General features: G+C 42.0%; 3 protein-coding genes across 4 annotated transcripts; all 3 read right to left on the minus strand.

The window, feature by feature from the left end:
• Positions 1-161: 161 nt before the first annotated feature.
• On the minus strand, positions 162-1,719 carry LOC110862038 (N-acetylglucosaminyl-phosphatidylinositol de-N-acetylase). The gene is made up of 5 exons (XM_022111186.2): positions 1,251-1,719; positions 991-1,181; positions 813-912; positions 571-704; positions 162-499 (listed from the first exon to the last, which is right to left on the minus strand). Exons 1-5 carry the CDS (start codon positions 1,591-1,593, stop codon positions 368-370), a joined length of 900 nt encoding a protein of 299 aa, XP_021966878.1. The 5' UTR covers positions 1,594-1,719; the 3' UTR covers positions 162-367.
• A 125-nt stretch (positions 1,720-1,844) lies between these two features.
• LOC110862034 lies at positions 1,845-9,413 on the minus strand. The gene is made up of 4 exons (XM_022111179.2): positions 9,254-9,413; positions 7,510-9,017; positions 6,461-7,410; positions 1,845-6,356 (listed from the first exon to the last, which is right to left on the minus strand). Exons 2-4 carry the CDS (start codon positions 8,834-8,836, stop codon positions 2,457-2,459), a joined length of 6,177 nt encoding a protein of 2,058 aa, XP_021966871.1. The 5' UTR covers positions 8,837-9,017; positions 9,254-9,413; the 3' UTR covers positions 1,845-2,456.
• Positions 9,414-10,414: 1,001 nt separating this feature from the next.
• LOC110862071 (B-cell CLL/lymphoma 7 protein family member B) lies at positions 10,415-11,809 on the minus strand. 2 transcript variants are annotated; one of them, XM_022111226.2, is made up of 5 exons: positions 11,688-11,809; positions 11,316-11,476; positions 11,145-11,217; positions 10,973-11,069; positions 10,415-10,901 (listed from the first exon to the last, which is right to left on the minus strand). In XM_022111226.2, the coding sequence occupies exons 2-5, from the start codon at positions 11,402-11,404 to the stop codon at positions 10,732-10,734; spliced, it is 429 nt and encodes a 142-aa protein (XP_021966918.1). In that variant the 5' UTR covers positions 11,405-11,476; positions 11,688-11,809; the 3' UTR covers positions 10,415-10,731. The 2 variants fall into 2 exon arrangements, with proteins under 2 accessions (XP_021966918.1, XP_035701084.1); XM_035845191.1 differs by having other exon boundaries at positions 11,316-11,767.
• Between the last annotated feature and the right edge of the window lie 226 nt (positions 11,810-12,035).

Here is a 12,035-nt window from a genome sequence, read left to right on the forward strand (position 1 = left end):
CTTTAAAAAATGCTTTTACCCTTTCAATTTCTGCCTTAATGAATTTATTGAAATACCTAATTTTCAAGTCAGAGGATGTTCCAAAATAATTGTCCGCTTTGATTGTCGGACAATCATTGTCCTTTTGGTTTAGTAAATTGACCTCGCGAAAAACACCGTCACTTTGTTTAACGTTAAATTTATTCGTTTATCATCCTCCATTAATATACAAATCATATTATACCGTCTATTCATAAGCACACTTGTTGGTTATACATATACCTTTACATACATACATACGATTTCACAAATTAATTACAAGTGGTCATTATATTTGGCATGCAGTGAGCCTGATGATTTTTCCTATCCGTGGAGAAGGACGTTATCATCATTTACTATGGCTGGCTAGTGTTATTGGTCGGGATATTTTTTGGAAAATATTTACAACTAGATACATAGAAAATAATATGTGTAGATGACGATACCATAGCATTTGAGACGAGTGAGACTTCATGGCTTTCTAAAATTGGAATGCAATCAATGAATATTTTAAAGGAAAACATATAGCTTAATGTTTATAATGGTACTAACGACAATAGTTTTGTAATCACTGCCCCTGGCGACGTGGACAAACTGATTGAAAAAGTATGACAAGGGAATGTTGAACAAATTGAGGGCATACTGACGGAAAAATCCTACAGATTTTAGTGAGTAGACTTCACAATCTAAAGAAGACAAGAGAAACAATAAGCACATTGAAAGTCCAAACTTTGGTTTAGTTGATAAGAAGACACTACTACTAACTAACTAATAATCTAAAGTATATAACTAACCATTTGGCAGCAAGTTCCTCTCGACCAAGTCTTGTGCAGCATTATGGACGGAAATGTGGTTCAAGTGACCCGATACACCGCTTCGGTCAAATGTAATCAGCTACCATAATATAAACATACATAGTAATCCTTGTTAACCATCATCCTATAACTCAGATTAATAGTGTCAAGTAGTTACCGTGTCTATTCCATATGAATTCAGAAAACTTCTAATATGTGCAGAGAGGGGTAGAATTGGCCATCGATTCGTCATCCCATCCTTCAAATGGTCATGTTTAATGATAGTCACGTTCTCATCCGGCACGCCCAAAACTCTGCAACTCTTCCAAAGCTCGGACTTCCTGGTAAGACCTTGTCCTTCAGAATCACCTAAAAAATACAAATTACAGTTGTCCGTCTCAAACTTGCACAAGTTTAAAATGCAAATTTCTCTCTCACCATATGAAAAGCAGAGGATGTACACGCTGTGACCGTCCCTTAACAGGTTGAGTATCGTCGGCCCAAAGAACATGACTTCATCATCGGGATGCGCGATGGCCAGTAGGACACGACACTTTTTTGTCGTCGTCGTCACCCTTCGCTTCGAACAGACACCCTTCCACCCCCACAAACCTGGGCTGCTTCTCTTCCCCCACGTGAGGAAAGTGACCGTGTAAATGATGGAGTAAATGAGGATGAGCAGGGTTACGAGGATCAGGCCGCAGATTTGCGCCACCCCTCCACCACTGATATGTTTGTCGAAAAAAACGTCAACAAGAGGCCACCCCCACTGCTGCCCCATGTTTGCCTCCCTAACCAAGATCAGCGGAGGATGCTAACTGCCCCTCCAACTGATACAATTAAAAAACAAAAACCTAAAACCAACTCAAAAGGTAAAAATGATTAGTTTTTGAGCAGCAAGTCGACTCGCGGGAGGAGTACAAGGCTACCCCGATCGTACCTGTGTGCATGAAATGCTGATCGATTTCTTCATCTCAGATGCATAATGCCAACTTTTTGAAAATAATAATGGTTATAATTTAATGCATTTCATCAATTTCCATTTTATTACTTTATTGCAACGACGCCGCCACTTACTTGCAAGTTACAAGGTGTAGTAGTACTGTAGTATTTGCTTTTATTATCATAATACTAATAATATAATAATAATAGTAATTAAAATTGTTACTTATGTACTTAACAGAGATGAATATTCTTATTTTCAGCATTTGAATCTTCTTTGATGGACAGACTAATTTAACAATCAAGACTCGTATTTAACGTTGCTTATTATGTGTGACAATGCTTTTTTATACATTTTCCTGATCAATTGGTTGGAATTTGAAGAGTAAAAATACATTACCACCAAGTGAAAACACATTGTCAACAAAAAAATTCATAGGATAATTCATACATATATATATACGTATATATACCCAAAAAACTATAAAAGGTAAAGTCAATCAAAAGTACAAGTAAGTAATTAATTAATAATTGTTATATCTAGTTTCTGAAACAATAAGAGATGAATGATCTTACGGACCATGAAAAACAAATCCTGAAATAACTCAAGTCAGAAATAATAAGTTACATTTTTCATACGATTGTTACATATATAATAGACTCTCTCTCTCTCTCTAAAAAATGTAATGTAACGTTGACCATCTAAACAGTAAAAAGTGAGGAAGTGGGGGTAGATGAACCATTGTTGAGAGAATCGGCGTGGGCATGCTGTTGTTGGAGGTGGTACTCCGTGTTTCTATTTTTCATAGCTTTGTTTTGTTTCCTCTTCTCCTTACAGTCTGAGCAGTACCACTTCCCTTTCGGGGGAATCATGATTCCGACGCATTCAAAATGGAACCATTGGAACTCGCAGTCCTTGGAATCACATCCAATCATTTGGGACACATTGTCGTGTGGGGATTGACAAAAACAGTAGAGTTGTTCCTCCCCTACTCTCGTGGTCGTGGTGATTCCAGAAGATTCCATCATGGTATCCATGAGAGGTTGTTTTGGGGGGAGTATGTTGATATGAATCCCACCCACTGATTTCCTCCCACCGCCACGACCCGTTCCAATCTTCATCTTGGGTCGACGAACTGGAATTTGGGGAGAGGCACTGGATTCTTCGGGTATATTCTGCTGCATGTATTGGGGAAGATGATTATAGTGGTTCGACGCCGCAAGAGGGGATGGATATTGGCCGGTCATCATCATCGCCATGGTCGGGTTGTATGATTGGAGGGCGTTGCCGTTGTTATTCGTATTTAGTCGATTTCGCCCCAGAACGACGGGAGTTGACTTGTGTCCGTGGTGGTACATGGATGGTGGTTGTAGTTTGGTGCGCACAATAGGCGATTGGAGAGGACTGAGACAAACGAAAGGGTTCTTTTTAAGAATCTGATCCTTAGTTTCCAGTGTTGCTTGTGAGGCTGGCGTCGGGGGTGGGGCGATGATTGGGAAGGTCGCTATGTTTCTCTTGAAAATTAAGGGTTTAATGGGTACGTTTCTCACTTTCAAGCGAGACTCTGCATTCCCCGTCTGCTTCACCGTATACGTGGGAGGATTATGGATGAACTGTTGCAAGCTATAGTGCTGAGATTGGGAGGCACTCTGATAAGAAGAAGCATTGTTGCTGTGATGGTGCTTTAGTTTAATAGTCATCTTGGGCTGGAGTGGCGCGGGCCTCAATTCTTCCAGCTCCTTCACTCCTCGGACAAACTTGAGGAGATACTGCTCATTGGACATGGTCCAAATTTCATCAAACGTAGGCACCTTTCCAATCATTTCACTCAGTTGTTTCTTATCATAGAGCTCCTCTGAGCCAGAATCCTCCGTTTCGAGGTCCGTTTCAAGGAGGAAATTTTCCTCAGGAAATACTGGATTTTGTTGGTCGTCGTCATTCATATCGTTCTCCTTTTCTTGATACGCAGATGATGATTTTCGGCTAAATTTTCCCTTCTGCTTTCGATACTTTCTCCTTACTGGAGATCCATCGGGGTTTGTGGGACGGGGAGGCTTGGGAACGATGATTCTCCCAATGCGTTTACCAGCACCGCCAGTCGACTTCTTCTTTGCAGTGGGAATTCCGTCCTTGTTTCTATTCAGAGAACCCTTTGGCCTTCCCCGTCCTCGTTTTATCGGAGTCCCATCCGCTGATAGTAGTTGTTGCTGTTGCGGACTGGAGTAATTTTTCCGAGGATAGATTGGTATTTTCAGGGTTTGATTGAATCGTCGGCCAGCATTGTTATTCGCTGCAGTCGATTCATCATCAGATGAAGAATTTCCACTCGATGATGAGGAACTTGAAGAGGAACTGGAACAAGAACAATTACTTCCGCAACTCGAGCTCGATGAGGATGAACTGCTGTGGTGACGCTTACGAGGAGACTTGTTCAAACCTTTCAACTTTTTGTGTTTCGATTCACCCTTCTTCCCTGATCGAGAGCAGGAGGACGAGGTGGCGAGAGAAGGGATGGTTGTGGGCGAGTTGTTGGGCTCCCGTTTTACATTGACTCTCAAACAATAATCGTGCTCATTCAGGAGAGAAAAGATGGCATTCTCTCGGATAATATGTTCGGGGAGGGAGTTGTCTTCGAATGTCGGAATGTCTGGAACGGCAAAGTTGAAATCATCCAGTGGGGCAAGAAGAGGAGACATGGAGCCAAAATTCTCATCGTCGTCATCATCAGAGAGGCCAGATTCTTCCTCAGACAAATTAGGACCCTGGATCTCTTCAAGATTGAATGGTTCCGTCTGTTGTTGTTTCTCTTCTACTTCTTCTTCGTCCAGCATTGTCTCGGGGGTGGTCCTTCCTTTCTGTTCGTCATTAGACTTTCGTAATGGGGTTTCAATTGTAGAGTTTGGCGGTGTTGGCCAGTCTACAACAGATGTGAGATGAAGCAGAGGAGTTAAACAGCCTGCAGCCTCCGAGGGTGGCAATTCTGACGATGGTGGAAATTCTGATGGTGCCAATTCTGACGATGGTGGAAATTCTGATGGTGCCAATTCTGACGATGGTGGAAATTCTGATGGTGCCAATTCTGACGATGGTGGAAATTCTGAAGGTGCCAAGTCTGACGAAGTTGGCAGTTCTGACGATGGTGCCAATTCTGACGAAGGTGCCAGTTCTGATGGTGGTAATTCTGATGATAATGGGAATTCTGACGGTGGAAATTCTGATGATGGTGGCAATTCTGACGATGGTGCCAGTTCTGATGGTGGCAATTCTGACGATGGTGCCAGTTCTGATGGTGGCAATTCTGATGGTGGTGGAAATTCTGATGGTGGTTGTAGTTCACTATTTGAAATTTGCATTGTTGTAGCCTCTTCTTCTTCCTTCTCCCTTTTTCCTATCACTTTTATGTCTTTGTCAGCATCTTCGTCATGCTCCATCTCCATCGCTGTCATCGAGTGGTCAACAGTGTCGACACCACCAGCAGGCACTGCTGGGGACTCAGCTTCTTCTGTCGCCACTGCTACCTTGATGCCTTCTTCAAGTTCCCTCTTACTATGACTCCCTTGGATATGCTTTTCCAACAACTTTTTAGAAATAAAAGTTTCCCCGCAATTCACAACGGTACACTTTCTCAATTTTTCCCCCGTGTGCAGCCTCCGATGGACGACGAGGCACTTTGCCTTGGTGAAGTAGAAACCACACGTCTCGCACGTGTAGACTTGGGGTGGAACGCAAAAATGGTAAATGTGTGGCCATTTCTTCTTTAAGCAAACGGAACACTCCTTGCTTTCACTTCCATGCTTCCAAAACAGGTGAGTCATAAAGTTGGGTTTTGCACAGTATGTGACGCCACATTTCCAGCAGAAGTGGTTCAACTTGTGCTTCTTCATGTGGTGCTCCAATTCTTTCTGGCTTTTCAACTCCTCGAGACAAAGCTCACACCGGTTATGTTCCTTCCTCAAATGGACCATGTAGTTGAAGAAGCCGGGGAGTTGGACATTTTCGCAAATGCTACACTGGTATCGGAGCACGATCGTGTCGGCGGAACCGTCATCGTCCTTGGCATCCAACACGGTGAATTCGTTACCCCCCAGGCCGTGTGCAGCCGCGTCGGGGAGATTGATAAATGGAGGATGCTTTCCGCCGGACGTGTGAGACAAAGATTTGGGGTCGACTTCATTCTTAATAATTGGATTAGGTGTGCCGAAGCAGAGATGCGAGTAGAGTGCCCCGGCAAAGAGGAATCGACCCTGACACATGGCGCACTTCATGGCCACTCCGCGATGAATCTTTCCCCAGTGGGGAAATAGATTTTGTTGGGATTCGACAAAGTATCCGCAGAGGAGACATTCGCACGGGATTTGGCCAAATGGGGGCATGGCTGAGTCCTTGTAGGAAAAGAGAACGGAGGGGGACAGGAATACTTTTTTGAGGACGGTTTGTCGAAACTCGACGCAGTCTAATTTTACAAACGAGGTCGGAGAATGCAAAATATTGACTTGGGTATTGGCATTGTCTCCTTCAGTAAGTGGTGGTGATAATGCGATGAGTGGAGTTGGAGTAAAATCAGTGGTGTCCATTGGTTCAGTCAATAGCAGCTCTTCATCCTTCATTAACAAATATTTAACAAATTAATTCGTTTAACTTCTTGCTTTTGTTGACGACTGGAAATTTTGATAATGAATAATGATAGTTATTTAATAAAACATACCTTGGATTGTGATAGGTCATCATCTCCTTTTCCTATTGGTAAGGACAACGAAGCAGAAGAAGAAGAGGAAGAAGCGATGGTAGTATTGACCTCGTCTTCGTCCACATCCATCTTTTCGCCGAGTAATAGTTCTTTGCGATCTTCCTCTTCTTCGTTTCGTTGTTGTTGCTCGACTGAGGAATTCATCGAAAAGCTTACACTGTCAACTTGATCAGGTTTATCAGGGTCCGGCAATGAGGCCGCAAGAGCTGGGTCTGCTGTTTTAGTAAGAGTAGGACTTGATGGTGATGGTAAATCTGTGGAGCCTAGAACAGCTCCCTCCACTTTTTCGTTTGGATTTGGCACAGAACTACTGCCTCCAGTTTCCTCGGCTGTTAGGGGAGAATTATTATTCCTACTATCACTTGAAGAAATTGGGTCGGGACAAATCACATGTAATTTTTCCTTTGTCTCCTTTTCCTCTGTAACTTCCAGAGGTTCTCGTTTCACAACGGCCACTCCTTGTTCCACTACTGAATCACTGTTATCAATACTAAGACTCGATTCCTCTGCGGTGGAGATAACTTTGACTGACCACAAATGCTTGGAAAAAAGATGAATCGCCAATTGCCTTTTGTCAATCCGAATTAATTTGACTTGTCTACAGTACGTGCAATTGATTACGGTCTTTTTTAACATTTGATTCAGAATATCCTCATCCATCTTATCCTCTAAGGGGTGACTGACTACTAGTTCGTAGATGGAATCGTCTTCCTCTTGTGTTGTGTAGCCGGGACAATCGGGACCAGGCCATTCATTTGAAAGTTTATCGCATAATTCTTGTATCAACATTATCAAGCGTTTTGAGGGGTCCACTTCCAAGAGGAGAGGATCCAATTTGACGTCTTCCACTTCTGGTTCTTCATCGGGTTGCGATGAATCATCTTCATCTTGATCGTACGAGTTATTTTCTGAAAATAAACAGACAATCAAAGGCTCAATCAAAATGTAAACTTTTCATTTAAAATTTTATTAAACAATGATTATTTTAATGCATTTCTACAACTTACGGTTCGGTGTGTATGTCTTGTACCCATCTTCGAATTTAATCCTCAAATGTGGCAACTTTGGACTTTGTTGGTGTAGACTAGTCTGATTATTTTCCACCTTAATCAGCGACGAGGAGACGGACTGTGTCCTAAACTTTTTCATAGTCGTAGCAACTGGGGAGACCTCTTGAGCAGAAAAAGAACCATTTGGCAATGGGGTCGATCCCTGTCTCTGGTATGACCTTCGCTTGGCCACCGATTCAAAGATGAAGTCGTCATTCGTCACTTTTCTCAAAGTTCTTCGTGGCCTATCCACTCCACTAGTTGGGCTGATTTCTGTCGATGATGACATTAGGCTGACCGTTCTTCTCACCGATCCCCTACTACTGGGTGCCGTGGCCATGGAGGATGACATTTCTACCTTGACTTCAGAGTTTGATAGTATATCGCTGTAGTACGATCGTGGTTTCCTCCCCCGTTTCTTTGGTGTGACCAAATTTTCAAATTTGCTGCTGGAATGTTCCTCTGCAATAATGAGTCTGTCCTCTCCTTCCTCCTCCTCCTCGTCGACACCATGACCATTCATCATCAAACCATTAATAATTGTTCCACCATTAACTTTGGCATGACCCTCGTCATCGTCACCTTCTTGCCCATCTTCCTCCTCCTTGTCAACCAAAGTCACACTAACTTCCTCATCATCATTAAATGTTATCGTCTTTCTTGGGGCATTGATCTTGTCATGTCGGCTTTTCCCGACTCTACCACGTTCGTCATATTGTTTCATATCGCTGGGAAGAACATCTTCACAATTCATAAAGTTATTCCTCCTAGTAATTGTCCCACCACAACACTCATGTTCGTCCAGCATGACGTGTTGATTCTCCACACTACCGTCCAGCTCAAATATTGCTGAACAGTCCACACAACACAGCACCGTTTCCTGTCCTCCCGCCCGAAGGAAGTCGGGCTCATTATGAAATTTCTGTGGTGGAACCCTGTGCTCGCGGTAGAGGTGGACCATGAGCTCCTTGGGAAGGGCGTAATGGGTCGAGCAGCAGACACAAATGTAAATCTGATGCAATTCAACCCCATGACGAAACACTGTATCAAAATCCGACACGAAAGAACACGACGCGAACGAGCAATGAGCTTCGTAGCTGGACGAGGGCGACGAAGGAGGTGACGCCGCTTCCGTCAACGACGACTTTATCGAAACCACCCCCTTATTATTCGACTCTTGTGGCAGCGTTGTTGTTATCGCCAATTCTGGTTGTATTGAGGAGGGCAACGACGATGCTGATGATGATGAGGACACGACCTCATCCTGTTCCAGTGTCGTCTTCATATTTACTAGTAATGTTAATTCTTCTACAATATCTATATAACTACGTTTATCATTTATATGATATTAGTTAATAATTGCTGTATCCTAGTTTAAGTTATCTCTGTCTCTCCCACCAGCAAGTTCCAGCCAATCAGTCATGTTTGTCTTCCTCCACTCCGCTCTTCTTCTCCGTCTACTCAACCTGGTTGGAAAATACACAAAATTAAAGCAAGAGCATCATCAAAGTAACCATTTCTTTCATCCCTCCATCACAATTACGATTCTCTTTCTATTTCCCATTAATTTCGAAATTGAAAAAACTCCCCATCACATTACTATTTGGAGGAGAAGAAGAAAGGAACTGGCTCTGGCTGGCTATGCCTCTTATAACTACAACTTGCTGCTAAATAATATAGGATATATGGATTTTGGACTTACGTTTTGGTATTCTACTGCATCCTCCGTTCTGGTGGTGGCGGTGGTGGTGGAGTAGGTTCGTCCTGGCTGCTGCTGGAGTGAGACTGTGAGAGCGATGGAGCCGCGGTGGAGTTGGCAGGAGGACTGATGCACACAAAGTACGTGAGCTGAGTGAGCAAACCTAACGTGGCTTTTTCCTTGGAGGGAGACCACGACGACGACGCTCCATGCAACCAGCCGAACCCATGCATGGATCTTCGCTCCTCTTGCTCAAGGCTGCCCGTCCTCCCACGCCATCTGATGGGCGCAGGCTGAGGCCGACTTGGGACGCGGTAGGAGCCGAGGATGCACGAGGGGGAGCTCACGAGGGCTGAGGCGAGGTCGGGTGAGACGCTGGGAGAACCAGTCGGGGGTTTTTGTTAGATAAAAGGCGAGAAAAGTGAGACTTAGTTAATTTAGATGAGATTTTACAAGATTTTGATGGGTTAGTGGGATAATAAAATGTAATTTGTAAACGTGTTGGATCATTCTTGATATTTGGTTTTGAAGAATAGAGAAAAGAATGGAGGAAATTGAGAAATGTGGCCGAAAAGTAAGTATGAAAAGCATTGAACTAACCTGTGAGGGCTGTATGTCTCCCTTGTATCCAGTAAATTAGTAAGGCTTTCCGGTTATCAGCAGAAATAAATCTTGGCCAATCCGCCGATCCCGATCTTTACTTATGGATGGACATGACAAATAAAACCCCCCGCGCCATTATGCATGCCGTGCACCACCACCACGGCGTTGTTGCTGCTACGTCCATGATTTTAGTCAAATTCGTATTAATTGTTTATGTGTTTTGTTTAACTTGATATGACATTCATTCATTTCTTTTCGGGGAAGTGAATTGCGTCCCCAGTTCGTATGCATTGAAAAAGACGTGAGTTGAGTTATTTAACTCAGCATAAGTTTTAACACGGACGATTCATCTGTGGAAAATTTATGTAATTTGATATTGTTTTAACTTGCTGATATTTGACTCCATTAGCCTCATTCCAAAGTCTCCAATTAATGACTGTCTAAGAATTTGGACGTAATGTTTCGCATGGTTCAGCATGTTACACACAAAATTGTAAATTTCTCTGTTTGATTTAGTAATAGAAAGATCTATGGTTTAATAAGGAGATGCATACTACCAAATTTCCAGTCCCTCTGCTTTATTCAATATTATTATTATAATTTTTAACAATCTCATTGAACGTATTAATGAAAAATTATTTATCAAATTAAATTATATAACCAACTAGCAAGCATTAGGGTCGTAAAAGGGTTTAAATTAAGAAGAGGGTGAAAATTGTACATAGAATTCGAGAACCACATTTAATAAAATAATTCTTATTGCTCCTCTTGCTTAATAAAAACAAAACAATCTTTTAGGGAAAAAACTGCAGTGTAAAAACACTTTTGCCACACCTCACATTTTAATATGAATATGAGCACGATGAAAAAGTAGTTCTTTAGTTTGATAGCTCCAACTTTGGCCTTTTATTATTTGATGCTCCGGATCCAGAATTTGAATTATTTGCTAGAGATGAAGCTTCACAACTTTGAGAGTCTTCACTAACGACGGTGTAACCACCACCGGAAAATTCCACCGCACCCTGAGATTCACTTGTGATTGAGAAGCCTGTACATTACAAAGTGAAAAGTTATAGTCATGCTTTAAAACAAACATTACAAGTATGTTTAAAACTGTACTGGTATTCGAGTCTTCATTGAATACGGCATTAGAAGGTGGATTATTTTCAGTTGTCAGTGGCCTTTTCACTCCGTTGCTCTGTTCTTTCTTCTTTTTCTAAATACAAAAAATTCGCCAAGTTTAGTAATAGAGTTGACATAAATAACTGCATAAATGATTGGAAAAACGTACATCAACGGCAACGACAGGCACCCATTTGTAAATTCTCATCGTCGTATCGCCCAATGTGACCCACTTTTTTTCCCTGTAAAGATTAGACAATTTTTTACATTGAATCTTCGTACAATAACGGATTTCGTTGAACAAGAACGAAATTACTATGCATACATGTTATGAACTTACCAATGCCTAACTTTATCGACGACTTGCATAACCCTCTTGATGTCATCTTTTGCCCGACTTCTCGTCTCCGCCCGAACAGACCGTGACATTTTCAACTTTGGAAAGTATACAATGCCGACGAGAGATTAGAATTCCTTCTCAACTATCTTGCCATTCATTACCTATAGTGCAAAATATCCTAGTATTATTGACAGTGGTATGTACTAGTAATTTACGAACACTCTATACAATCAGCACGAGCAGGAATGCGAATTAAATCAATTCGCAAGGCTCGAAATTCCTATTTAATAAAGATTTAGGTGCAACCGGGGGCGATAAGGTGGGGATGGATTTGAAAAGCCCAAGTTTATAATTGTTTTGATTGACTATTACTTTTATTATTTGAATTATTGACAGTTGAGGAGCTCTGCTGCCCATCCGAGCTATCGACTGTCAACCACACTACTACCAGCCAGCCAAGCTCTCTACACCCTTCCCTCTCGTATGCATGCATGTACGTAAAGTCCATATAGAAATAACAATTTGAGTCCACATCATGGTTTCATTTTATGTTTTACAGAGCAATACTCCATGGCAATACTTTACTCTTTTTCTTACCACAAGAATGTTTTTTTACAACTAATCCTATTTTAGTTGTTTTATCAAAATATTATGAAGAAATGGGGGATTTGGTGTAATTAATATTTTGCATGCATGAATTTGAGATGCCATATGCAGAGA

Source organism: Folsomia candida, unplaced genomic scaffold (assembly GCF_002217175.1).
Source record: "Folsomia candida strain VU population unplaced genomic scaffold, ASM221717v1 Fcan01_Sc048, whole genome shotgun sequence".
NCBI classification, from domain to species: Eukaryota; Metazoa; Arthropoda; class Collembola; order Entomobryomorpha; family Isotomidae; genus Folsomia; species Folsomia candida.

Bases quoted from the DNA above. Each gene is read 5' to 3' on its own strand.
- LOC110862038 (XM_022111186.2), bottom strand. From the start codon at position 1,593: ATGGGGCAGCAGTGGGGGTGGCCTCTTGTTGACGTTTTTTTCGACAAA. The intron at 913-990 runs GTAACTACTTGA...ATATTATGGTAG, and splicing joins ATTCATATGGAATAGACACG to CTGATTACATTTGACCGAAG. The intron at 705-812 runs GTTAGTTATATA...TGTCTTCTTTAG, and splicing joins GAGGAACTTGCTGCCAAATG to ATTGTGAAGTCTACTCACTA.
- LOC110862034 (XM_022111179.2), bottom strand. From the start codon at position 8,836: ATGAAGACGACACTGGAACAGGATGAGGTCGTGTCCTCATCATCATCA. The intron at 7,411-7,509 runs GTAAGTTGTAGA...GTTTATTTTCAG, and splicing joins CAAGACATACACACCGAACC to AAAATAACTCGTACGATCAA. The intron at 6,357-6,460 runs GTATGTTTTATT...TTGTTAATGAAG, and splicing joins ATGACCTATCACAATCCAAG to GATGAAGAGCTGCTATTGAC.
- LOC110862071 (XM_022111226.2), bottom strand. From the start codon at position 11,404: ATGTCACGGTCTGTTCGGGCGGAGACGAGAAGTCGGGCAAAAGATGAC. The intron at 11,070-11,144 runs GTACGTTTTTCC...TTTTGTATTTAG, and splicing joins TGCCTGTCGTTGCCGTTGAT to AAAAAGAAGAAAGAACAGAG. The intron at 10,902-10,972 runs GTACAGTTTTAA...TGTAATGTACAG, and splicing joins CAATGAAGACTCGAATACCA to GCTTCTCAATCACAAGTGAA.